This window comes from Nipponia nippon, unplaced genomic scaffold, assembly GCF_047370975.1.
Source record: "Nipponia nippon isolate SJK-2023a ecotype South Korea unplaced genomic scaffold, ASM4737097v1 scaffold_4, whole genome shotgun sequence".
Taxonomy (NCBI): domain Eukaryota; kingdom Metazoa; phylum Chordata; class Aves; order Pelecaniformes; family Threskiornithidae; genus Nipponia; species Nipponia nippon.
In genome coordinates this window covers 119,135,119-119,159,575 of record NW_028262358.1, presented here as the reverse complement: position 1 = coordinate 119,159,575, position 24,457 = coordinate 119,135,119, and the positions used below count along the sequence as shown (strand labels likewise).

At 43.7% G+C, this 24,457-nt stretch overlaps 1 protein-coding gene across 1 annotated transcript in view; it reads right to left on the bottom strand.

Annotated features, from left to right (window-relative positions):
• Window positions 1-24,457, bottom strand: part of EVA1A (eva-1 homolog A, regulator of programmed cell death) — a 210,360-nt gene that overhangs the window by 104,399 nt on the left and 81,504 nt on the right. Inside the window, exon 4 of the mRNA XM_009467323.2 lies at window positions 15,583-15,735. Within this exon, the coding sequence (XP_009465598.1) occupies window positions 15,583-15,735 (153 nt within the window). The remainder of the gene's footprint in view (window positions 1-15,582; window positions 15,736-24,457) is intronic.

Here is a 24,457-nt window from a genome sequence, read left to right as displayed (position 1 = left end):
ATGGGCTCAGCCTTGGCCAGCGGTGGGTCCGTCTCGGAGCCGGCTGGCATTGGCTCTGTCGGACACAGAGGAAGCTTCCAGCAGCTTCTCACAGAAGCCACCCCTGTAGCCCCTCTGCTACCAAAACTCTGCCATGCAAACCCAGTACAACCTGTTTCATTTTGAGGGGAAGAAATAGGGGGAGTTTGGGTAGGCGTTTATTAGCCTTTGTTATGTCCAAGAGAGCTGTCTCAGGTCACCATTTCTGGCCCACTTCTGCAGACATAGGTGATCAGCATCCCTGTCTGCTCTTAGAAGATGTTGTATTTCTAAGAACTCTAATGAGGTTTACTATGAGGTCGAATAATTTTAATGTTACCATCTAAGTAGAAATATTCTGTTAAGCATGTTTATTCCATGCAAGTAGAAATGTTTGTCATATCAGGAATTTAGGGTATGGAAAGCCCCAAAAATAAATATTTTCTCAAGTATTATTTTCTGTCAAATGGTTTGTGCCTGTTTTCCCAGCTGAGGTGAAAATGATTTGTACAGACAAGCTCTTGAATTTTTAGGTGCTAGACTGATAGTTTGCTTTCACTGTCCAGCCAAGGCCAAGCACAAGGGGAAGCTGACAAGAAGACATTTCTTCAACATTAAGCTATTGCTAAAAGCAACAGAAAAGCTACTGAGAAAGGAATACAAACCCCTTTTGGTCACTAATTGGGAAGCAGGGAAAGGGAAAATGAACCCCAAAAGGTATCGAATGCTAGAACCAGCACAAAAACAAAAGCCATGAGAGACATGGGAAAGTCACAGAAAACTAAGCCTAGAGGACAACATGTCTTTTTTCTCAAATCAAAGGCAGCATTTTATTTCACATGCTGCAAGTGACAAAAGAACAGGGCCCCATGTGAGCATTTGCATACTGAACCACCCAAACTTCCTTAGGGGATTTTTCATCCAACACATGTCAGAGGTTCCAGTGGAAACATCTGGCATGCAGCAATCCTGCTTTATTGTCTTTTTGTCAAATGTCCAGTTAGAGAAACTCATCAAATCTAAGCACCGCACAGGATTTCATGGAGGGCGCCTATTCTTTTTATTTATTTTTGTTCTCATGCAAAACAGACAGCATCCCACGGCTGTCTGCACAGGGGCCTCACCCCCCGGCACAGGAGCACCCTACCTCCGTGGGAGGGTGGGGAATTACCCATTACTGGTCCTGTGAGAGGCACAACAAGTCTTTTGCATACGTCATCACCAGAGATGGTCAGCCTTTGGGACGCTCCTCTCGTAGGAATGAGCAGTAACAAACTACAGACTCTGCCCTCCACCTTAACAAACTGGACTGACTCTTCAGGTGCCACATCTGTAGACTGAGCACATTGAAAACACTTCTAGGAGCTTTATCTGTCATATACCCTCACACTAACATGACCAGCTTTTTTAGCCATCACCAGGCATGTCTTGGTATCGATGACCTCCTTCCTCCCACGCAGTTCTGAGCAGGCTACGGTCTCCATCCATACTGATTTCAGCAGCATCATCTGCACTAGGAAACCAAATAGGGTTCGAATCCAGAACCACCATTATCCCCCTTGTTTAACTGCTACCCTGTTCCTTAGAATGATTTTGCCAACTAGCATTACCCCAAACAGGTAATATATTCTGAGATATAACAGGGCTAGTCCCAATCAATTTGCAGAAAGTGGACCCAGATATTTTGGATGGAAAGTAGAGGAGCAGGTACGTGGTAGAGAGTTCAGTTGCATGGACATGAGGTTAGCCAGCCACAGGGCCAGGCAGCAGGCTCTTTCTCACTGTATTTAGTACAGAGTAGGTGATGTGTACGTGGTAGGTGAGCACAATCCTGATGCTACCTTTATCAGGCAGTAGCTTTCCTTTTCCCTAGGAGAGGACAGCCTTGCCCGTGCTACCCACTGAAAACAACATGCCATACTGCCTAAAGGCAGCTGTGGGTCCCTGCTGTAGCCCCTTCCCCAGCCCCACTACCAATGCAGATGGAGTTTGAGTTATAAGTCTCTTCTATGTAGCTCCATCTGCCAGAGCAGGCCCTAACACTGCAATCCCTACTTGTATTTTAACAGTCCCTAGGCCCAGCCTACACTGGCTACATGTTCACTGGTAAATGAAAATGTACCCTGGCCCATTCCCTGGCCCTGAGGTCAACTGTGGTGGAACAACCCACATCCATGCTATTAAACACTCTTACCCTCCAAAACAGAGTGGTGACACCCAGCGGCTGTCCTATAACCAACCTCAAACCATCTTCTGGACTGCCTAGGAGAGTGTTAGCTAGGCCAAGGCAACAAACCATGCTATGGACCATGCTACGGACCATGCTACAATTTAACAGTACAGAAGACCTATTTCCAGTATCTGTGTTCAGCCCCTGGTGCTGCTAGTTTACCAGCATACATGTAGCCCTAGATACCCAGCTTCTTCAGGCACAGACCAGGCCTCCATATTCACAAATATCAGTAGTAAAATCCCCAACTGTCCTGTTGCCAGGCTGCTCCAGCTCAACCTGCACTAGCCAAAATGAGCAGAAAAGCAGAAGAGACTCAATATGCTTCAAATAGAGATGGGGATGAAATCCCCTAGCATAGAAAATAAGGCATCATAATTTTAAAAGCCTCTTTTACGTGGACTTAAAAAGTCCAGACCTTAATATTGAAAATATATCCAGGAAAAAAGGCACCTGTTGGGACTGCAGAACATAAACCATACGATAATTTAGTTGGAAGCAATATCTGGAGCCTACCCAGTCCAACCTCCCGCTCAAAGCACAGCCAGCTTTGATGTTACATCAGGTTGCTCAGGAATTTGCCCAGGCAAGTTTTGAAAATCTCTACAGATAAATATTCCCCAAACTCTTTGGGCACAATGTTCCAGGGCTAAACCACTCTCCAGGTGAAGACTTTTTTCCTTGTATCTAATCAGATTTCCATTGCTGCAACTTGTGTTCATTGCTTTTGGTGTTTTTTGGTTTTTTTTTTTCTGTGCATTTCCAAGAACAATCTTCTGTAGAGCCACCTATTAGGTAGCAGAAAACAGCAATAAGATCCCACCCTGAGCTCTCTCTTCTTGAGACTGAACAAACCCAGGTCCCTCAGCATTTCACATATGTGTGCTCCAGCCCCCTGACCAACTTGGTGGCCTTTCACTGGACTTGCTCCAGTGTTTCAACATATCTCTTTATCTGGGGAGCCCCAAACTGGACACTCCAGTACTCCAGTTAAGTGGAGTACTGGAATGCCAAACAGAGTGAATAAACCCCCTCCTTGATGTGCTTACAATATTCGTACTAATAAAGCCCAGTATCCTCTTAGCCACCATTGCCATAAGACCACACCACTGACTCTTGTTCAACTCCTTGTCCCCCAAGACCCATTGGTCCTTTTTCTGCAGAGCTGCTTTCTAACCAGCTGGTCCCTAGCCTGTGCTGTTGCAGAGGGTTATTCAGGTGCAGGACTGTGCTACAAACTCCATCCCATTATCCAGGTCATTACTGAAGATGTTAAGCAATATTGATCTCTAACTGCTTTTAAGTGGCTGCCAGTTTGACTTCAACATCATAGCATTGTACTACTCCATTTCCTTGCCTCTTGTAGCAAACAGCCACAATTTAGCAAGTCTTTACTGTTGCCACTGACCTCCAAACCCTAATGAGCACCCAAATCTGGTGAATGCAGGGGTGGCAGAAAGTCATCTGAGGTACCTACGTTACAAGATCCAGCTAAACTCTACTGACAACACCAGGCTCCCACATGGTAAATCCAAATACTCTTCTCATTTTCCCCATGGTAAGGCCTGAGCCTTTCTCCTGGAATCAGTCATATTCTTCCAGCCCTGAAAAAAAGAAATGGACTCTATAGACAAAATTTGACAAAGTATTCACTTCAAAGACTTCCTTTTGGTCACAACAGGGAATTTTCCCTGTTTTTCCCTCCACAAAATTTCTAAGCACAAATACCTTGTGCATTCCCATAAACTCCAGGACAAGCAGCCAGCAGTACTTTGAGGGAGGACTACACCAATACTGAGATTAGCTTGGTCTCCCCTCTTGGTTTTTTTGATCCGTCAATGTGTTCATCCTCCACATAACACATTGAACTGAAAAATGTAAGAGCAACAATCAAAACCTCCAAATGGAACCATCTTCCTTATACACTTCAAAGGATTTGTGATAAGGAGGTCATTTAGCTGGATGCCAAAATGTCATATTCAAGCATCTTTATTCCCTCACTAACTGGCACTGAAGATGTCAATAATACATCTGTGATATGGCTGACTGATAGATGAGGCTACAGCACCCTCATAAATCAGTCACCACCATGTCATTCAGAGCCCTAAAAGTGACAACACAGTATTTTCTTTTACCCCCATGTCTCAGGAGTATAAAAACACTCAACAACACTCCTGTTGGCTGTTATGAAGTGTGTGTAGGTAATTTAACTTCCAAATGTAAACAAGTCCTTAGGGAGCTGGTTTGAAGTGAGATCTCCAAGTATATCAGTACTTCTTCAGGAGGTGATTCCAGGTCAGAAGTCTTCATCTCCAGGTGCCCATTCCCAGAGCTCAGAAAGGCAAGGAAACAGAGGCCCTCTTATCCATAAATCATGCAGTTAGCCTCTCAAAAAGATGCAGGTAAGCCAAGCCCAGCAATGTGGTAAAGCAGAGTTGGGCTATGGTCCCCTTTAGCCGGCCAAATTCACATTTTCCAGGTCTTCAGAAGTGGGAGACTAGATGTAGCACTCATTGCACCAGATGTTATGCTCATTCAGGGCAACATCTCCTTTCTTTCGCTGCTTGTTTGCTTGCTAAATGCAAACTGTGCATGTTATATGAAATACCATCCTGACATCAGTGAAAACAAGTGATCCCATGTGTCAGAGAGATGGGAAGGACACTCACAAATGCCAACACCATATCACTAAGTCTGAGGTAAGTACTGCTAAGCAGAGCCAGGCCCCTGCCAAGAACCTTTTAAAGCCCGCAAAGCTCAAATCCCACAGCAGAGCAATAAAAACCACTTTAAGACCTCACAGATGATAGAGAGCCCACTTACACAGGCTGGCCCAGAGTTACCCTTGGCTTTCATTAGTCTTGGATTGCTTCAGTACACTGCCGAAGAGCAAATACGAATCCTGGCTACGGTGAAACTTCCACATGTGAAAGTGTTTAAAGATATCAGCTGTGCTTTTGGAATACAGTATTTTGAATTAAAGTTTGGGTTTAGGAGAGAGTGGTATCAGCTCGCTTTATCCTCTTTACTCCTGGCCCCACTTTCTAGACGTTGTATGTCCCTCCAGCCTTGCTCCTGGTACAAGGTGAATTCCCTTTCACAGGATCACTCCACAAATGCAGACTGCTGGCCAGTTTCATTTCACAACTCTTAGTCTAAGCCCTCAGTAGGTAATTCATCCTACCAGTTGCATTTAGTATGGTAATACTCCCTGATCTACTATCTTTATTAGCCCAGCCTCTGACGGGGTGAAAACCCAAATCAGATGGCAACAAAGCCATGCTGGAGGATTTTACCAGCTGCAGCTTGCAGGCAGCATTGGCTTTAAAACTGGAACCAGTCTCAGTGATGTAATGTCCATATCATCAAGCTCACCACAATGAATGGGTTTTAGTCAGTTTAAGGCTGCTTCCCAGCCTGACTATTTCTTTATTACCTCTTCCTGGTGAAAAAAAGAAATTGGACCCAATGCCTGTTAATCACATCCGTTACTTTGGTTACTCACTGTTACTTGTTTTTCTCCAATAAGGGTGACACATCCAAATCTGAAATCCAAGCTGTAAGTTGCTGCTTTTGATTGCAAAACCTATCTGGGTTTGAAAGAATGTTTCCAAAGAGTTTAATTTTTGCATTACGGTAACTCTTAGATGCTCTGGTGGAGATCAGAGCCTCTTCCAAGGCAGGAGTCATCACAGATGGATCCACAAACAGATTTAGACACCTAGTTTTGAGATGGGTGACTAATCCCACAGTGAAGTTGAGCATATGCCAGATGCTCAAGAACATCTGTGCATCTGTTAACCTCATGATCAGACTCACCTGCCACATCCATGTTGAGCCTGTAAAGGGCAGGTTCCTGCACAGATGAGGCAGGCTGTCCAGAGCAAGCAGGGCCATGTACACCTGAGTGTGTGAATACGTTAGCATGCTGTAAGGCTGTCAGCTACTGGTTTTCCACAGGCTGTTCATGGATCTGGAAAGACAGCAAGGCATGGAGCACACCCCAATAGCAACATGTGTGCACTTAAAAAAAAAGAAAAATAGAGCCTGAGAAGAAAACCCCACCTAGTTATCAGAGGATGCACTGAGTCTGTGAATTTAGCAAAAAAACCTGGAGCACTCATTCTACTTTTTCAACCAACAAAGTATAAGAACTTGAAGTATCAAAAGAACCAAATGATTGGCTGTAATCAAAGTCTTCAGAAAGAGAATCACTGCCTAAAATACTATTTCCAGCAGCGCACGTAAGTGATTAGGAACTGGAACAGGACTGGTGGTGCCTGATCAAGAGATTAATTCTGTGGCCCACTTTGGCTTAGTGCAAAGGCATCAGGAGCAGACCTAAATCTTGAATTAAAACAGTCAGCAGAACCCTAGCTTTCCTGCTATCTTTTGAGCAGTAGGTGAGAGGAACAACCTAAGATGAATATTCCCTTGAGGGAAGTCATTTACAAACAATTGACAGCCTTAGGAGGAAATTCCTCCCAAGCAGAGGACAGGATTTTTCTCTGAAACATGCAGCATGATTTCTTGCTAAAGAATAAAACAGGAAAAATTACTTTCTGAGAGCTATGAAGCAGAAAGGACAGAATGAAAGATGGAAGATGCAGGAGTCAATTAACTAAGAGGAGAGAAATTTAGTTCCCGCAAAGAAAGCTGACAGATGCCTGAATCAGCGCTGTGGTTATCTAGTCATCTGCCAAAAGAGAAAGCAAACTTTGATGGAATGGCAAAAAGGACGTAAGCAGGAAGAAAGTAACTCCAACCTTGCAGGTGAGGCAGCTGCATAAATTCCTTCACATTTTACCTAGGAGTGACTCAAAACTGCCTCATTCTGCAAGAGAATCTCTGTCATAAACATGAAGGAAGGAAAGAAGTTCTCCTGCTCTTGGACAGTTTCTTTAAAATAAATAAGATGCTCCATTAGCTGTGGTTGATACAAAGTTCGGCTCCCTCATAAAGCGACAGCTGCTGGAGGTGTCTAAGCCTCTGCTTCAGCTGCAAATTAGCTAAAATCAGCCATCCTAGCAGCCTGTGAAGGATGTCTTCATAGAGTATTGATGACCCAGTCTGTACCACATGCAGTTTATCAAATCTCAGGCATTTTTAGCTTAGCCCATGCCCATTAAGTTTGATGTTCTCTTTAAAAGCCGGTGCAGAAGACAGTTAATAAAGATAGGCTTTGCCCACTTTCTCTCTATAATAAACAGCCTGGGAAGGTAACTTCTTTATCAGAGTAGCGCTGTCACATGGTTTCAGATGGGGGCAACAGAAATACACTGGATTTCTCTTCCTTGCCATGACACGCAAGCCTCTATAGAGGACACAAGAATTGAGCTCGGTTTAGAACCACAGGGAGTGTGGAAGACAAGAGGAAAAAAAAACAAACTACAGATACTTAGCTCTTAAAACCAATAAATGTGAAGACCAACCAATGAAAACAAAAGACTACCCTTAAACAAGAAAAGATGCAGAAGCAGATGTGCAAAGAGGAAAGCTCAGGAGCAGAGACCCAAAACAATTAAAAGGCTGCTGGTTTGGAAGCCAGAACAGAACGAGCTTCAGAAAACCTGCACAGTCAATCTGTTCCAAGCACAAGAAAACCCTCTTCAAGTAGGGAAATAAAAGAAAATAATTCATTAGAGATTGTTAAAAGCATTTCTGAGCTGTAAGCACGGGCTCAGGAGAATTTTTGCTCGATAAGCCACTGGGCTGTGGAAAAGGGTTTGCAGTCAGGCCTGGTGGGGAAGTATCACTGGGGCTTTGGCCCACACATTAGCTCTGGTTTCCCAGGTCCCTGCTCCCCGGCTGTGGTACCAGCACTCTGATGCTGTGCAGAACAGAGTCAGAGAGATGCTCCAACATATCATGGTCAACATTGAGGCCAAGAAGAGTCTACTTCCCTCACAACAGCATCAGTCCCAGCATGCTGTTTCTTTTGCTGTGAGCTTTTATGTTTGAAGGACTTTCTATTTGGTTTTTGATTTGGCAGTGCGGGGTACTTTGGTATCATGTTGAGCTGGGTTTGTGATATAAATTGCCATCATCATTATTACAAATAGCAGCAGGGAACTTCGCGTTGGTGCAGCTGGATATAGCTTCTATGTCTTGCACAATGTCAGTGAAAATAGCTGGCTAAAAAAGAAATATACATCCAAACATTAGAAGGATCTGCAGAGAAGGCCAGCTTTATATCAAAAAGTACATTTTAATGAAAGAGAGTGAAAAATTACTCACCACAGACTTCATAAAACTTTGGAGACTTCAGCAGTAGGCCAGAAAAGAGAAAATTATCTTAAACACAGCTAATCACATCAAGAGACTGCAACCGAAGGATTGATTGCAGGTTTAATTACAAATGCTATAGTTACATTTAGAAACATTTGGTTTCATCATCTTATCACCTTTGTATCTGGAACCAGAAGTCATATAAAACATATGAGGCTCCAGTTTTGCAGAGAGTGACTCAGAGTGCGTAAAGTTGAGCAAATTAATAACATTTTGCAGGTTTGGGGGCTAAAGTGAGAATCTGAAAACAGCTTCAAACTTGGCTCCAAGAAGTCTCAGAGAACAAAGCAGTTTTGGTCTGGCAATGACAGTAAAATTTTATTATTTAATTTGCAGCAGAGAAGAGTTGATTGTGGGCTGTAAGGCATTCAAGATAAAAAGCAAAGAAGCTAACAGCTTTTTCTTCACTTAGTAGAAGATAGGGATGCATTCAATGCATCTACTGCTTTGTAAAGTCTCTGATTTCATTTGTCCTTCCTATTCATTACAGACCAACAAAAGTATTTTCCTGAACATGGGTATAGTTCAACGAGCGCCTAGAACTAGACTGAAGCAAGGTCTGAACCTCGGAAGCTGTGGGACTGCCCCACTTTTTTTAAGAGACTACCCAGCCGACACAATCTGCAAGTCATTTCTTGCCCCTGGTTCCTAAAATAAAGCATGGCGTGCTTGCAAACTCACAGGTTTCACATTACCTTTGTTTCTCAGGCTCAGCATTCACCATCGTGGTAATTTTGTAATGTTCTTGAGTGACATCTGAATTATTTTAAGAGGAACTTTATCAGTTCTGAACAAGTTACACTGGTTTCATTCAGAGTAACTCCATGGAAATAAGTTGAAATGCTATAGATTTAAATCTCTTAAATTCTGCCCTTTTATTATTAGGATTATATTCTGGATTTGCTTTTAACTAGTAATTGGGCAATAGGCATCTTTTATAAGATCGGCTACTAAAGAAGTTGATACTACTGGTACAAATACCCCCTTTACTTCCTTAAATATCATACCGATATCATCACAAAGCCTGCTAGTGTTATTTAAATTACTACTTTCAGAATTTTTATTTACAACCACTGCATGGGGTCATACTCCACTGTAAACAACTTTTTTAAAACCAAGTTGAACCTTGGCTTTGAGAAAGATCTTGCCCAGAAGCAAATTTATATGGATTTTTTCTTTTTTTTTTTTTAAATAGCAATTGCGTGCATATAAAAACAACTTCATATAAATCATTTTTATGACTCTATGGAATCCAACAATAGTTGGAGTTTTCTAGAAACAGCTGTAAAGTGATTTTAATTACCTCCTGGTGTTTTGAGACAAAAAGTGAAACACGCAAAGTATCTAAAATTGAAAAATAACTTTCTGAAAGCAGGCTTTGTCCCATTTTAACTTAGTGTTCTATACAGGAATTTCATTTCAATTTAAATTTAATAAGGTATTATATGTGAATTAAACAGCAACTGATATTTATTTAGCCTTCAAACTTGGATACTTGTGGGTTCTATTACATACAAACAGATTGGCCTCTAAAAACATGTTCTTAATCATGAGCTGTACACATAATAAAGTAGTTTCTGCACTGAATGTAAATCAAATGTACATAGAGTCACACCTACAGGCAGGCATGCTCTGGAAGCCCGGTGTGCACGTTGGAAAGACGCAGTCTGACTCCCTCCCACGTCTGCTGCTCATCCCACAAACCCAGCCTTGCAGCCCTTTTAAAGGCCATCATCTCCCATATGGTGAAATCAGGATGCAGGGTTTCAGCCACAAGCACTGGGATTCACTGAAGGACGGCTGTGCTACATGGCATTATCTGACCAGCACGGATTTCAGTGGATACCCCATCTCCTCCTGCCGCCCCGGTCCCCCGCTGCCTCCCTCATCAGTGCCAGAGGTTACTACCCCTCGTCGCTCCAGCTCCACAGGTTGGAGGCCTTTTATTTTTAAGTATTTCACTTAAGACCAAGAAGACCACAAACTTTCATTGATGGAAACGCAGGATGAAAAATGGTCACGGATGGTGAAGCAGAAGAGAGCCAGAAATGCACAGCTGGAGGGGCAGCACTCTTAAAACCAGATCTTGTGCTGGCAGGAACAGAAACATGTATCATGGAATAAAATGAATTTTTTTTAGTGCATGTGCTTCATACTTATTCACATGCTAGATCTGATCACAGATAAACAAACTAGAAGGGTCCATTATTTATATGGTGTAATAAATATTTATATGAGGGACTGTGAAGGCTCTGGTTCAACTCATATATACATCTGTATTAAGAGGAGGAAATCAAAACAAACTGGGTTGGATCACCTTCTGTCATTGCATTAAAATGAAAAATACCAGGGAATGAGCACCTAAAGCACAGGCTCCTTTGCTGAACTCATTCCTCTGCTCTTTCTTTATCAGATCCAGTGAGTCAGAGAGAACCGCTGACCATCTGAGTTTCCTCAGGGCTTTGTAAACACATCCATTTTCCCCCTACAGAGGCAGAGGAGAGCACTAGTATGTTAAGTGACAATTCACTTCTCAGCAGTCTGCTCAGCTTAACCCACAGACCACAACCCAAAGCTCAGCTTTGGAGACAGAGTTCCCACGATCTTGTGCCGACTCCAAAACCAAGCCCAGATTCCTTCTGCCCAGGTGAGGAATGAAATTGCTGTTGGCTCTTTATATACATGATGGAGAGAGACAGGATCCTTGAGGAGACCGGAATCCTGATGTTAAAGGTCAGCTGAACATGTCCATCTCATTCCCTATGGTTCAGGAGGGTAGCTACTGCGAAAATGTACGTGAACATGTCAGGTGCACTGAGTATGAGCAAGGATATCACTCCACTAAATGATGCAAAGAGTAATTGTTTTACATTGAAGTTCTTCCTCCTCAGTCTCCTAATTAGACCATTATCTTGCACTCAGATCCAAGTAGGAAAAGGCCATTTTTTAAATCGGCTTCTCTCGGGATAAACAAGTCAGTCAGAGCTGCAGGCAGAGGCAGCTGTAAACAGCATGCTAAAGGGGCAAAGGACTCACTGGGCTGAGGGATATTAATGGTTTGTTGCTTGCAAATAACCCTTTCCCCAGAGACCTCCCTATGCTCTGTGTATTGACCCTGCACATGGTGGCTTCATTAAGAGAGTTACAAATAAGGTCAAATTCCTTTAGGAGCTTTTCAGAGTTCCCAAGGCATTCAAGGAGGGGTCCAGCTGTTGGCAGGGGTTTCCCATTACGGTCAGAGACACAAGTTTCAGCGTGTTTCCTGTTAAAAGAGGATCCTGGCAGATTTTCTCTTTAACATGACAGGGATAGGATGGAGTTCTTCACAACAACTTTCCCTTCACAGATGCTAAGCACATTCATGTAGACGTTAGACAGAGAGAAAGCATGGGTCTGGCATGGCACGGTGTGCAAAGTCTGACTTGGGGATCTTACATCACCCAAAAGCAGCACAACGATGGTTAAATGTGTTAAAGGTGTGAAACGGCTGCAGCGTCACCATACCTCAGATCCCTCCACCTGAGCACCTAACGTATCTCATGTCTCTGCAGAATCCAAGAAACTCACCATTAGTGGACTTTATCTCCTCAACACTCCTACAGGAGTCCAAGGTCTTGTTTTTCAAGGCAGAAACAACACAAATTAAATTATTTGTTCCCTTACCTTATGGCAGAGTCGTAAATATATACAATGCTCTATTAGGCCACCCCTCCTCCTCATCTTAGACTTTGATTCTTTAAAAGCCTCATCTGCAGAAGCTGTAGATTTCTGAATTCAACCCAAATGTGCATTTTGTTCATAGAGAAAATGGAATAAAATTTTCTGAACTGTATTTCATTAGGAGAGGAATAAAAGATACCCTTCCCCACCTTTGGGGCAAGTATAGGTTCTTCACTCAACAAGTAACTCATACTGCTTGGATAAAAATAATCACTGCAAACTTGTCCAGGACCTACTTTCCGGGAAAAGGCCCTTTGCCAAGGCTCAGGCTTGACACAAATCATCAGGCCCGTGAAATTCAAACAGAATAAATCTGCCATGTGCAGAACATAGCTGGGTTCTGCCTTACGGGAACTGGATGCTGCCGCAAAGTCTGAGTCATACAGTCATATTTGTAAGACCAGCTCGTTGCGAATGTTTGGGATCAAAGGCTGTCACGGAGCAGCCCTCCTCGTATCGCAGGGCTGTGGAAACGTGCAGGGAAACGTTCTCTAGCTAGAGAAAGCTTTGATTTATAAGCTGTGATGTTTTCACCTGCTCCTGAAGGAACAGAGTTGCCTGCTGGGCTAGGCAGGCCCGTGGCAGGAGTACAGTTTCTGGAGCAGGTTGGGGGACTCTGTGCACCGCTCCCACGATTGCCAGTGGCAGCTGGGAGCACAACAATGCTGTAAATGTAGGCAGGACTATTATTTCTTGCAGCGTGCCACGGGGAAGCAAGGTGTGAATATGCTTTTCACTGATTTGGGTTGCAGATGGATCCTACACCGGTTTCTCCTATGGGGCCAAGAGAGGAGTGATAACGACAGCCACAACTCACCTTCCCTTTCCTGCATCCCTACAGCTCTGTCCCCTTGGGTCAGCTCGCACAAACAGATGAAGGGAAGGTCACGATATGCAGAGACTGCCTGTAGCATTTGCAGCGTCATGCCGAGGGGGTCAGCGAGCTGTTGCTGAACACACGAGCAGACCTGGACAAACACTCTCAAATATAGCTGGGATTTGAGGGATGGAGCATGGTGAGTTGAAAGACCACCTGCTCACTCACATTTTTTTTAGCTAAGCTCACACACACACACACACACCCCCTCCACTCAGGATTTCAGCATGCAGGGGAACATCAGCATCAACAGCTATACTGTCTATAGTATACCCTCCATACACAGCACCCTACACACACAATGCCCAAATGCCTGGGAAAACCTGGGAAAGGCCATGGTGAGTGCCTCAGCTCTCATCCCCATCCCTGCAGGGCACGCAGCCCGCCACTGTCCCAGAGACACCTCCTACCCTCCCTTCGCTGTTATGCAGGCAGGACATAGCCACCCCAGCAGCACCAGCCTGGCTTAACAGATACTTGAGACCCCAGCAACTCCAAACATGCAAATATTTGTCCCTGTCCAACAACTCAATCATTTTTAGCATTAGTTCACAGCTTAAAACCTTGCACTGGCTTTCAGTGTAAAGCTGCCCCGGCATTCCCACCACTAGCTTGGCATTACATTGTCTTGTACTGAGCCTGCTCTTGCAACCAGTTTCACTGAAGAGCTGACACTGGGGGAAGGCCCAGCCTCATCCCAGCAGCAGACTGCGTGCTACACTCTAGGATCCAGTACCTTATTTCCTTGGGCAAACAACACAATTTGTAGAGATCAGAAGGCCAGTTTGAAAACAACAGGGCATATAAGTGCTATAGATGGTATGGCACATGCAGCCCTGCTGTCACACCTCACTGCTTGTTCTCTTCGCTACAGCTTTGCTCTCCCAGCTCCGCTGCCTCCCACCCCATTTTCTAGTGCCACATACTCTGCTCTCAGCCAGTACAAGTTTTAGGACTTTGCATCTGGGCAAAGAAGAGTAAAACTTTACCCTTTGTGGCTTCACATAGAGTTTTGCTTCATGCTGACATTCAAGAGCCGGTCCTGGTGCTAGTACCTTGTCACCAGTGCGTGCCTGTTTCTGCTCTCTCAGCAAGGACAAAGGAGCGGTGTGCTCAGGTACACGCTAGAAACCCATCGAGTTTCGCTGACTTGGCAAGTTATCACCCAGCAGCTGAACCACCACAGCAACCAGCGTACCCACTCGTAGCCCATCCCAAACACCACATGAAAGAGGCCTCGGCTAACCTGTTACACGTATCTGTTCTGGCTTCTGCACCCTGGCAACTGGGGGACAACAGTGGCACATCCAGGGACACAGGTCACCTCAGGAGATGGGAGGCAACCTGTTAAAGGACGGTAACTCTCCTGCCGTGCATCTGAACTATGGGACTGGGTGGGAGACCCTGAACTACTCAGCTGTGCTGCAAGTGCTCAGATTTTCACAGCTACACACACAAGGCACTCACCATGCTGCACAAACAACCTGACTGGCCTGATTCCACCTGCGGTTTCCTACTGACACCCATCATCTGCGTATCATATTTCCAAGCAGTCACTTCACATGCTTCCGTTTGAATAACATTTAACTCCTTAAGGGCACTGGATCAGCAGACGCGAAGCCAAAGATCCCCAGATACAGCTGAACAGATACCAGCACAGGCAATAGCAGCAGCTCAAGCTTCCCTGTACAGCCCCCTCTGAAGCCTTTCCCCCTCTGGAGGCAATTCCTTTGGGAAACCCGTTAATTCCCTCTCACGTCTGCAAAGGATGATGAGGAACGCTGACCACAGGATTTTGCACTGCGGACAGTTGCTCTCTCTGCCACGGCCTACGATATTCAGAGTAATTTCACACTGGCTCAAGAACAGACAGTTCTATGAATGTTTTTAAATTTATTGACCTTTAACACATGAATGTAAGAGACTATAATAGCCTGAGAGTAAAGAAGCTACTTGAAGGTACTGTAAGTCAACCATAATGTGATACAACTTAACAACTTGCTTTTTGAATTTTCACCCCTTGCTTTAACTTCAGTAAAAGTTTAAATGCAATGTCAAGGCTTGACTGGGTCACAGATGGTCCATGACATCCACCAATAATATGGTCCTCCATATTATAGATAGAGGTTCAGTGTATGAACCACCAGGAGGACAGAAAATTGAACAAGAAATTCAAGGAGTACCTTCAAGCACATAATCCGATGAATCTGCTAAAAGTCTACAGCTTGGTAACTTGGCTAGGGCTTCTAGGTGAACCTCAGTTTGGTGCTCATGATGAAGCTCACCACTAGTTAACAAGGTACCATACAGCAGGAGCACCACCATGGCAGGTTGCATGTCCCAATCCTGCTTTTCCTAGTCAGGATCTGTGCCAGTTCTACCATGATGACAACAAATGAAATCACCCTGCCCAGATCAGTGTGCTCTGTCAAGCCGTTCCCCTGCTTACCAATCATGGGCATCCCTAGGTTTTGGTATGGGCACTCCAGGTTGCCTCCTTGTGTCCTTCCAAAGATAGCAGAGTAAATGGCTATCACCATGCTCTTCTTACAGCTTAGCCTCAGCTTGTCATCTTCACAGGCTACTTTACTCTTGTATTCATCTGGAAGGAAACAAACACTTAATTACTCAGCTGATCCAGAGGCGGGCACTCAGCATGAAGGGAACCCTCTCACCTCCCCATGGTGTGAGCTTGTCAGAGGCAGCAGCAATTCTGGGCATACGCCCAGAGGTGCACATCAGCTGCCAGCACAATCCCAGCCTTACAACTGCATTTGCTAGAGTAGCACTGATCATTTGCATTATGCATTCTCTCTCTGGCATTATCAGCACATTTAATGAACATATTTTAATCTAGCACGTGCCAGTTCCTGTAAATAGCCAATAATTTCATTTTACAGAGAAATAAGTGAGGCATCGCAATTGAGTGATTACCACACAGTGATATTAGAAGCCTGTGGCAGGGGAAGGCAAAAGCCCATCTTTAGGCACCTTTCTCATCCATAAATCAGCCCTTTATGTGCCAAGCATTTATTCTACATCACAGCAGCTCAAATGCAAACATAATGATCCTCAATAGCTCTTTTTTCACAGCAGCTCTCCCTTGGAAGATTCAATAGGAGTTATAGTAAATTTGTTAATGGTGGAAGCTGCTCTTGACTGTTGCAAATACAGATCTGCAAAGCTGATCCCCAAATCCTTCTTGAAATGGTCAGTCCAAGAATGCAAAATACATTCTTGCTTTTGTAAGGCCGGTGCACACAGAACAGTCACTCAGTTTACATCTGTCAAGGAGATTGGGCAATTATTTCATAAGAAATCACATGTCATTCCCTTCTCTTTACTATTATTATTTGTATTATGGGAACCTCTAGAGGTCCCAACCTAGAACAGGCCTTCCCCATGTATGTCTGCCAACACACCACAGAAGACAAACGCTATTTTGAAAAGCTGAGTCTTTACAGCTAGACATCTACAAGTGTGAAAGAAAGAGTCTAAGAAAACTGAAATGGCATGCCTACAGTCATGCCAGCCAACCCAAGGCATGGGCAGGAATATAACCTCAACCTCCCTAGCCTCTGTAGAGTGACCTTCCACTTGATTATGTTATTTACCATTAGAAACGTAGCCACAACAGCATCCAAATCGCTTAACGGGAAGGGTCCCTGACCCATGGTAACCTCCCAAGCATGATCAGCCATTTCATCTGAAATGCTCCTAGTTGTACCAAGTCAAAATTGTGCCATAGAGCACACTAACAACCAAACAGTGTAGATATAACCATCAGCCAGTGCCTGGGGCTGCCCCTGGCCCTGGATCATTTACTAGCATAGACATAACTTTTGTCTCTCCCTGTCACTGGTTCTCTATGCCTAATATCACACACACACACACATATATATGAGAACTTATGCAAAGTCCATATGCATCAAACTACTCAGTAACTGAGAACACTAGCTAATAATTACTTTCTAGTTTAATACTTAAGTCTTTACACCATGGCAGCTAGCACTTAATGTGAGATTTTTTACTGTATTGTAACTATAGGTTCAAGAATGATTTTCCCTTATTGGAGATGGAGAGGAATTTTGCACCAAAGTCGAATCATAGAATTTAGGTTGGAAGACTCCTCAGGAGGTCATCTGGCTTAACCCATGATCAAAGCAGGGCTAATTTCTACATGAGATTAGATTTTTTCAGAAGAAAATGCGTGGAGAAAACACATATTATACCAAAACAGGCACATGCTGATTTAAAAGAAATGTCTGAGAAAAAAACGACTCCTCACACTCAACTTGGAAATTCCTACTCGAAGTCAAAAAATAGCCCCCTCAAAACAGCCTATTACCTGGTGATCAGAGCATCCACCTGGAACATGAAAACCCTGGTCCAAACCCTCACAGTCCAGGTGAGAATCTTAACCCTAGACACTATTCCAGTACATAATCTTCCTTCTCATTCTGCAGCCTTTTTACAAAAATCTCTGAAAGATCCTAGTTTCTATCCCACTGCAGGGAAACTTTCAAACCTCTAAAATATTTATTGAATGGGAAAAACACGTTCTCATCGATCCCTGTAGATAAAGACCGAATTAAGACCTAATTCATTCATGGGAGAATCTGTGCGAAGAACACACATCCTTCAGCAATACCTATAGGGATAAACCCACTACCAGCTGAGTGCGTAAAACAGTGACAGGAATCAGGAATAGAAGCTCTTTTCAACACTAGAGAGGTTGTTGGTAGGGAGAAACCTCATACAGCTGTGAAGAATCAATCATCATTTTATCTATGTAGGTATTTCATCCACAATCACCATGAAGGCATCTGAATAATACACTGAACTAAGGGCTATCATCTTCATCTATAATTGTCTCCCATAGGATTTGTGTTTCTTCTGTGAGGGAAATGGGATCAAGGTTTTAACCTGGCTATACAGTGTAAAACTTAACAGAATATAATAGAAATTTATAGACTTTAATAGACTTTTTTTTTCCTCAGGAAAAAAAAATATGCCTTCAGGCTGAAAGCACAAAGGCACAAAACTCTGCAATAGGACAAGCTATACATAGTTAATGTTAAACAAATATCATGGAAAGGGAGAGTACTTGTGACTGCCTGCTGTGGTTGAAATATGAAATAGTTGATTAACTTTAGAAAAAGATCAATTTTGAAGTCTCTAATGAGTGAGTGCCAGGGTCCTCTGTGAAGGTCTTATTTCTTACAAGGCACTAATTCAATTTCCTCTTCTGATTCAGTTATTATTAGCTACATCTCCCAATTAACAAATATAACTGATTGCTTAACCACATGTCCTGTGGACCCATTTAAGGTCCTTAGAATATTTATTAAATTCTGTTGACCATTCAAAGTCAGGGCTTGTCATTTGGAAACTTGACTGGGATTTAACCACCGTGAATATTGCATTTAGCCCAGAAGACACCGCGATGCACAGACATTCACATCTCTGCTGAAAGTCAGTCCAGCAGCCATGAGACAGTCAACAACAAAACTCTGCCTCTCACACTCGCAGTTCTTACCCTTGTAGCCGCTCTGGGAAGTCGTGTTCGTGGCTTATGGGGGAAGCTGCCTGATGGATGGCTTGAGATATTAGAGCGGGGAGGTGAATCTGAGTGCACACTCCTTGGGAACCAGTGCAGTTTATGGGTGATGTGCAGTCTGGAGTAAGAGGGCTGTGCCACTTGAAACGGATGCTACCTCACGGTCACTAAATTCTGCCCTAGGAAACACCTATTGGAGCTGCCAGTTCCCAAGGCTCTGGCTGACTCCAAACTGGTTAGGGTTGCAGTCCCCTGGGCTGGCACAGATAGAAGAAACTGCCTTCTTAAAAGGAAGAAAAAAAGAAGAAAAAAGAAAGAATTAAATACGCAGCAGTATTTCAGAGTCCCAAAAGGTTCCCTTAAGCTTGATCACCGGAGAACCGATACTCTCAGTGTTTCTGGGCAAGCTGATAGAAATCTGGATAAACAAACAGATCAAAAGTGATGTTCCAGAGGAGACAAGTCCCTGAAAGTATTTTCTGCTTCATAGCATTGCCACCTCCATCTTAGCCAGGACGAACCAAAGCCAGCTGTCTTTCATCCAGACACTGATGGGTCCCAGGCATTGGACCCAGGACTGTGATTGATATAAAAAAAATACAGAGCTAAGCATCATCCATATATTTACGGGTACTTCAACCCATAATAGCCTTATATAAATATTGAAAAGAACAAAGGCAGCGTAAGTGACATAAGAGAGCTGGGGCTGGGAATGAATCTGCATTTTTTTTTTTCTCTCACTCTCCCAAGAAGAACTGGCCTCCTACAGATCAGTCACAATCTGGTCCTAAGCCTGCTATAACTGTTACAGTCTGGATATAATTCAGTCCAAATGCTAACATTTGTATTAGTGGGTTTCATGTTTCACCCTGAAAAATTAAACATGGCTAAATGGCCTAGGAAAGGTGGCAGTGATATTCAGCAAATGGCTTACTCAGCTCTAATCCCCCATGCAGTCATTTGTAGGGCAACAGAGATTTACCATGATTAAGATATTTGCTAAGGATAATATCCCTTTTATTACTGCCTGTTTTCAGAGACACTGGCTTAAATACAACTCAGTAGAGAGAAACCAAGGAGGGAACAGCTGCAGGCTTTTCTAGACACCTTTTTAAAGGTCACTATATGACATGATTATAACATAGCTAAAACAATTAGGGGAAAACAATTATAAATGTTTCCAATGGAAAAATCGGCTTTCTCAGACAGTGAAGTGAACAAGAAGACCCCTTGTATTGGGTTTACGTGGCAAGGTTTTGGTAGCAGAGGGGGCTACAGGGGTGGCTTCTGTGAGGAGCTGCTGGAAGCTTCCCCTGTGTCCAGTAGAGCCAATGCCAGCCGGCTCCAAGACGGACCCACTGCTGGCCAAGGCTGAGCCCATCAGTGATGGTGGTAGCACCTCTGAGATAACATAGTTAAGAAGGTGGAAAAAAAATTCCTGGGCAACTGCAGCCAGAGAGAGGAGTGAGAATATGTGAGAGGCACAACCCTGCAGACACCAAGGTCAGTGCAGAAGGAGGGGGAGGAGGTGCTCCAGGTGCCAGAGCAGAGATTCCCCTGCAGTCCGTGGGGAAGACCATGGTAAGGCAGGCTGTGCGCCTGCAGCCCGTAGAGGTCCATGGTGGAGCAGATATCCACCTGCAGCCCCTGGAGGACCCCACACCGGAGCAGGGGGATGCCTGAAGGAGGCTGGAACCCTATGGGAAGCCCGCGCTGGAGCAGGCTCCTGGCAGGAGCTGTGGCCCTGTGGAGAGAGGAGCCCAGGCTGGAGCAGGTTTGCTGGCAGGACTTGTGACCCCACGGGGGACCCACACTGGAGCAGTCTGCTCCTGAAGGACTGCACCCCATGGAAGTGCTGGAGCAGTTGGTGGGAAGGACTCATGTTGGAGAAGTTTGTGGAGGACTGTCTGCTGTGGGAGGGACCCCACACTGGAGCAGGGTCAGAGTGTGAGGAGTCCTCCCCCTGCGGAGGAAGGAGCGGCAGAGACAACTTGTGATGAACTGACTGCAGCCCCCATTCCCGTCCCTCTGTGCCAATGGAGGGGAGGAGGTAGGGAACTCGGGAGTGAAGTTGAGCGCGGGAAGAAGGGAGGGGTAGAGGGAAGGTGTTTTAAGATTTAATTTTTATTTCTCATTACCTTACTCTGATTTGATTGGTAATAAATTAAACTAATTTCCCCAAGTCGAGTCTGTTTTGCCGATGATGGTAACTGGTGAATGATCTCTCCCTGTCCTTATCTCAACCCAGGAGCCTTTTCGTTATATTTTCTCTCCCCTGTCCAGCTGACGAGGGGAGTGACAGAGCAGCTTTGGTGGGCACCTGGCGTCCAGACAGGGTCAGCCCAGCACACCCTTTGTAATTACAGTATATCTACAAGAATATTAAAGTATTGACCTGTAGTAAATACATTTAACCAGTGTCTTAAGAACATTTTCACCTATGGTCCATGACAATTTTCTGAATGATAATGATAGGGAAGCTCAAAACTAAATGTCATTTGGCTCAATCTCTGCAAGACCTTAGAGATAAAAGCTCCTAAAAAGATTTTGTGTCTAACAAACTGATGGAATGCATTAATGCCAGAGGCCTACCTTGCCTAAAATTATATTTTTCAACAGAACTTGTGGAAAAATTTATGAAATTTTGCTAATTAAAGTATGCATACTTCACATAATCAGTGCATAATAGTTGACCCTATTTCCCAGATCAAAGAGCTGGAAATATATGTAAAGAGAAATCTGAAATCTGTCTTCCTCACAAAATCCGAAAGGATTTAAATCTTAGAATTGGGGATCTGAGCAAAGAAAGATTTTGTAGGAAATAGAAATGTTTTTTCCCGCTTTCTTATCAGGTCAGGATTGTTTCCCATAGCAGATTTATCTAGTTTATAACCGCTAAATTAATGAGACTGCACCCAAGATGACACTTCAGAACCGAACTGCACTCCATGTTAGCCAATAACTTCTCTTTAGCCCAATTTTTGCCTTGCTCACCTTCATCCCAGCTTTGTTAGCCATTCCACTGCATACCACCCAAAACAAAGAACACTTCTTGCCCTGAAGTTCATAATTCTTCATTATATCCAGCCATTCCACCAACACCTATTTTGCTTTAACTGATAAATGAATGTGTTCAACTATTGGATGGTGGTTAGTGTTGGTCTGTGAAAAAGGGCATAGGGACAATTCACTTTCTCACCCAGCCACTCTCTCCAGAATTGGGTTAATGGGAGACACATCTGTGCCACTCTTCCTACCTACAACTCTTACTGCACCTATCAGATGCGGACTGGATGCAATGTTGAACAGCTGAGATGCACAGCGGGCCAGCTGGCTCGAGTGGAATATGCAACCTTTTAGTCACAAGTTAAAATTCAACAAACTTTTATGGACACTGGAAGTCATCATCAAATAATAAAGAATGATGATCTCACACGTGGTGAGATTTTGCTCATTTCAGCACATGTCTAGGCAGAATACTTACATTGCAAAAGTCACCACATATAGCAATTTTTTGTGTCAACCTAAAGAGAAAAGCCAAAATAAAGGTTAACCATGGAAATATGAACTCATTACTATGGACGTAGTCACTCCAGACCATAATTCACAGAGTCACAGAGGACAGAAGGCACCTCTGGAGACTGTCTAGGCCACCCCCCATGGTCATACCAGAGTCAACTAGAGCAGCAGGTTGCTGAGGGCCTTGTCCATTCAAGTTTTTAACACCTCCAAGGACTGACACTCCACAACTTGCTTGGGCAACCTGTTCCGGTGATCCTGTTAATCATGTGAGAGATGAGTCCAGTGAGTACCTGCTACTGTCTCTTCCGGGGGAATTAGGAAGATGAGTCTCCAAGACAGGAAACCTATTAAACACGAGGACAGACACCTCTAAGCAGCATCCTTGAACAAGAGTGCCTGTGCAACAGGACTGCCCATGAACAGCTCATCTTGGAGATACCGATCCAGTACCCTTCCTTGTAACCTGTGCCCCTTGGTTTTATGTATTTTTATTTTCCCCCATAATCAGCTAATTCCCAGGACCTTCTGTAAGATATAGAGAATTTTTCATAGTGCATGTAGATCTAAGTCCATCCTCCCAAAATTAGAACAGACAAGTACATCTCAAAGCAGACAGAGCAAAGGTGACTTGGACAGCTTTCATTGACTCCTACACTCTTCTGTGAAGAAGCTAATTGGACTAAAAAGATATTTTCCAGTCAGTGCTTCCCTTCAAACCTTTTCCCCACGTGCCTATTCCTGTGTTTGTACATATACTTACTTTTCATTTCAAGCAAGCATTTTTTATCTGAGTTTTGCGTCCTCTTTTACACTTTGGAAGATACAAGCAGATTCTGGTCTCCAAGTCCCCGAATGCAAATAAGTCAACATAGATCAGAAATTCCTCACTGTGGCAAATGCCTACGCTTTAGACCAGTGCACATTGCCACAGTTGCTTGCTTTTGTTTTCTTCCAATTTCCTTTCACTTATGACATGCATCTCATATCCTGAGTTCCAGAGCTTCCTCCTCATCCACGTGAACCTGCTACTAATGAGAACTTTGCGTTCATCTCAGGATTTGAATAAATCCATATCAATCAAGTCAGCATTCCCTTAGGCAGGATTGGGTGGAGGAAATTTTTCCAGGACAGAAAAGGTCTCCAGAGTCCTCAAGTACAGCCTTTCCTCTGACTCCCCCAGAAGCACTTAAGCTGTGGGCTACCTGGTCGTTCCCTCATTTCAACAGCCACTATCTAAAAAGTATTGTCCCCTTTAATTTGGAGCATAAAAAAGTGAGAATGTCACAAATTCATACATTTGCACAGAAATATCTTTTAACATTATTTCAGTTCAATTTTCCCTTGAGAAACTTTTTGTGAAGACGCTGTAATTTAACTTTTAAAAATTGAAGTTTGCTACCCTCAATGGCATGGAGTGCACCGCTTACTTCTGCAGAAGCTAATCTGAAACTCTGAAAGATACAGCCCTGATGACAGTCCAGAGTTATATCAAACAGGCAGTTTGCCAACTTCAGAGGTACCCTGAAAACTCAAGAGTGCCAAATTTTGGAGGTCTGAAACCATTTCAACAAGGCAGAAGATTGTTCTTTGCAAATGACCTTGTCAGATTCCTTTAAAATTACGCTCCTGATGCAGCCATCCAATTTGCAATGTTTAAAAGGCGCCTTTCCCCACTGTCACTTTCATTAGTCTGAAGTAGTTGTCTTTTTATATTCTGCTGTGAAAAGGCTGGCAGTGCTGCAAATTAACTGCTACATTTCATTTCCAAAGTAGAGTTCAGATGCACCTAGTTGCACTTTCCTGTTGGACAAACAGAGGTATATGGTTATCTAAGGAGGAAAAAGGGAACAATATCAAAATATATACACTGGACTGTGAGATGAGAGTTAACCAAAACACTTGGGAGCCCGGGACAAATTTAATTTTCATCCTACTTCTTCCATTAATGAATTTGGGCCGATTTTCTGAAGCAGCTGTAACTTACTGGTGTTCTGCTGCCTAAGCCTCTGCTTTACCATTTATTAGTCCTCATTCCAAGGACCTGAGAACCTGCTGGCTAAATTTCAGTGAAATTTGTCAGAAACATTGAAATGACAAATGTAGTTACATCCCTATACATCTTATTAGAACCGGTAGCCAATTACAAAAGAGAGCCAAATCAGTGCCAAAGGTGGTTGTAATTGTTGCACTGTCCCACCAGCCAACCAGCATGGGCGTAATACCTGGCCGATTAGCATGGATA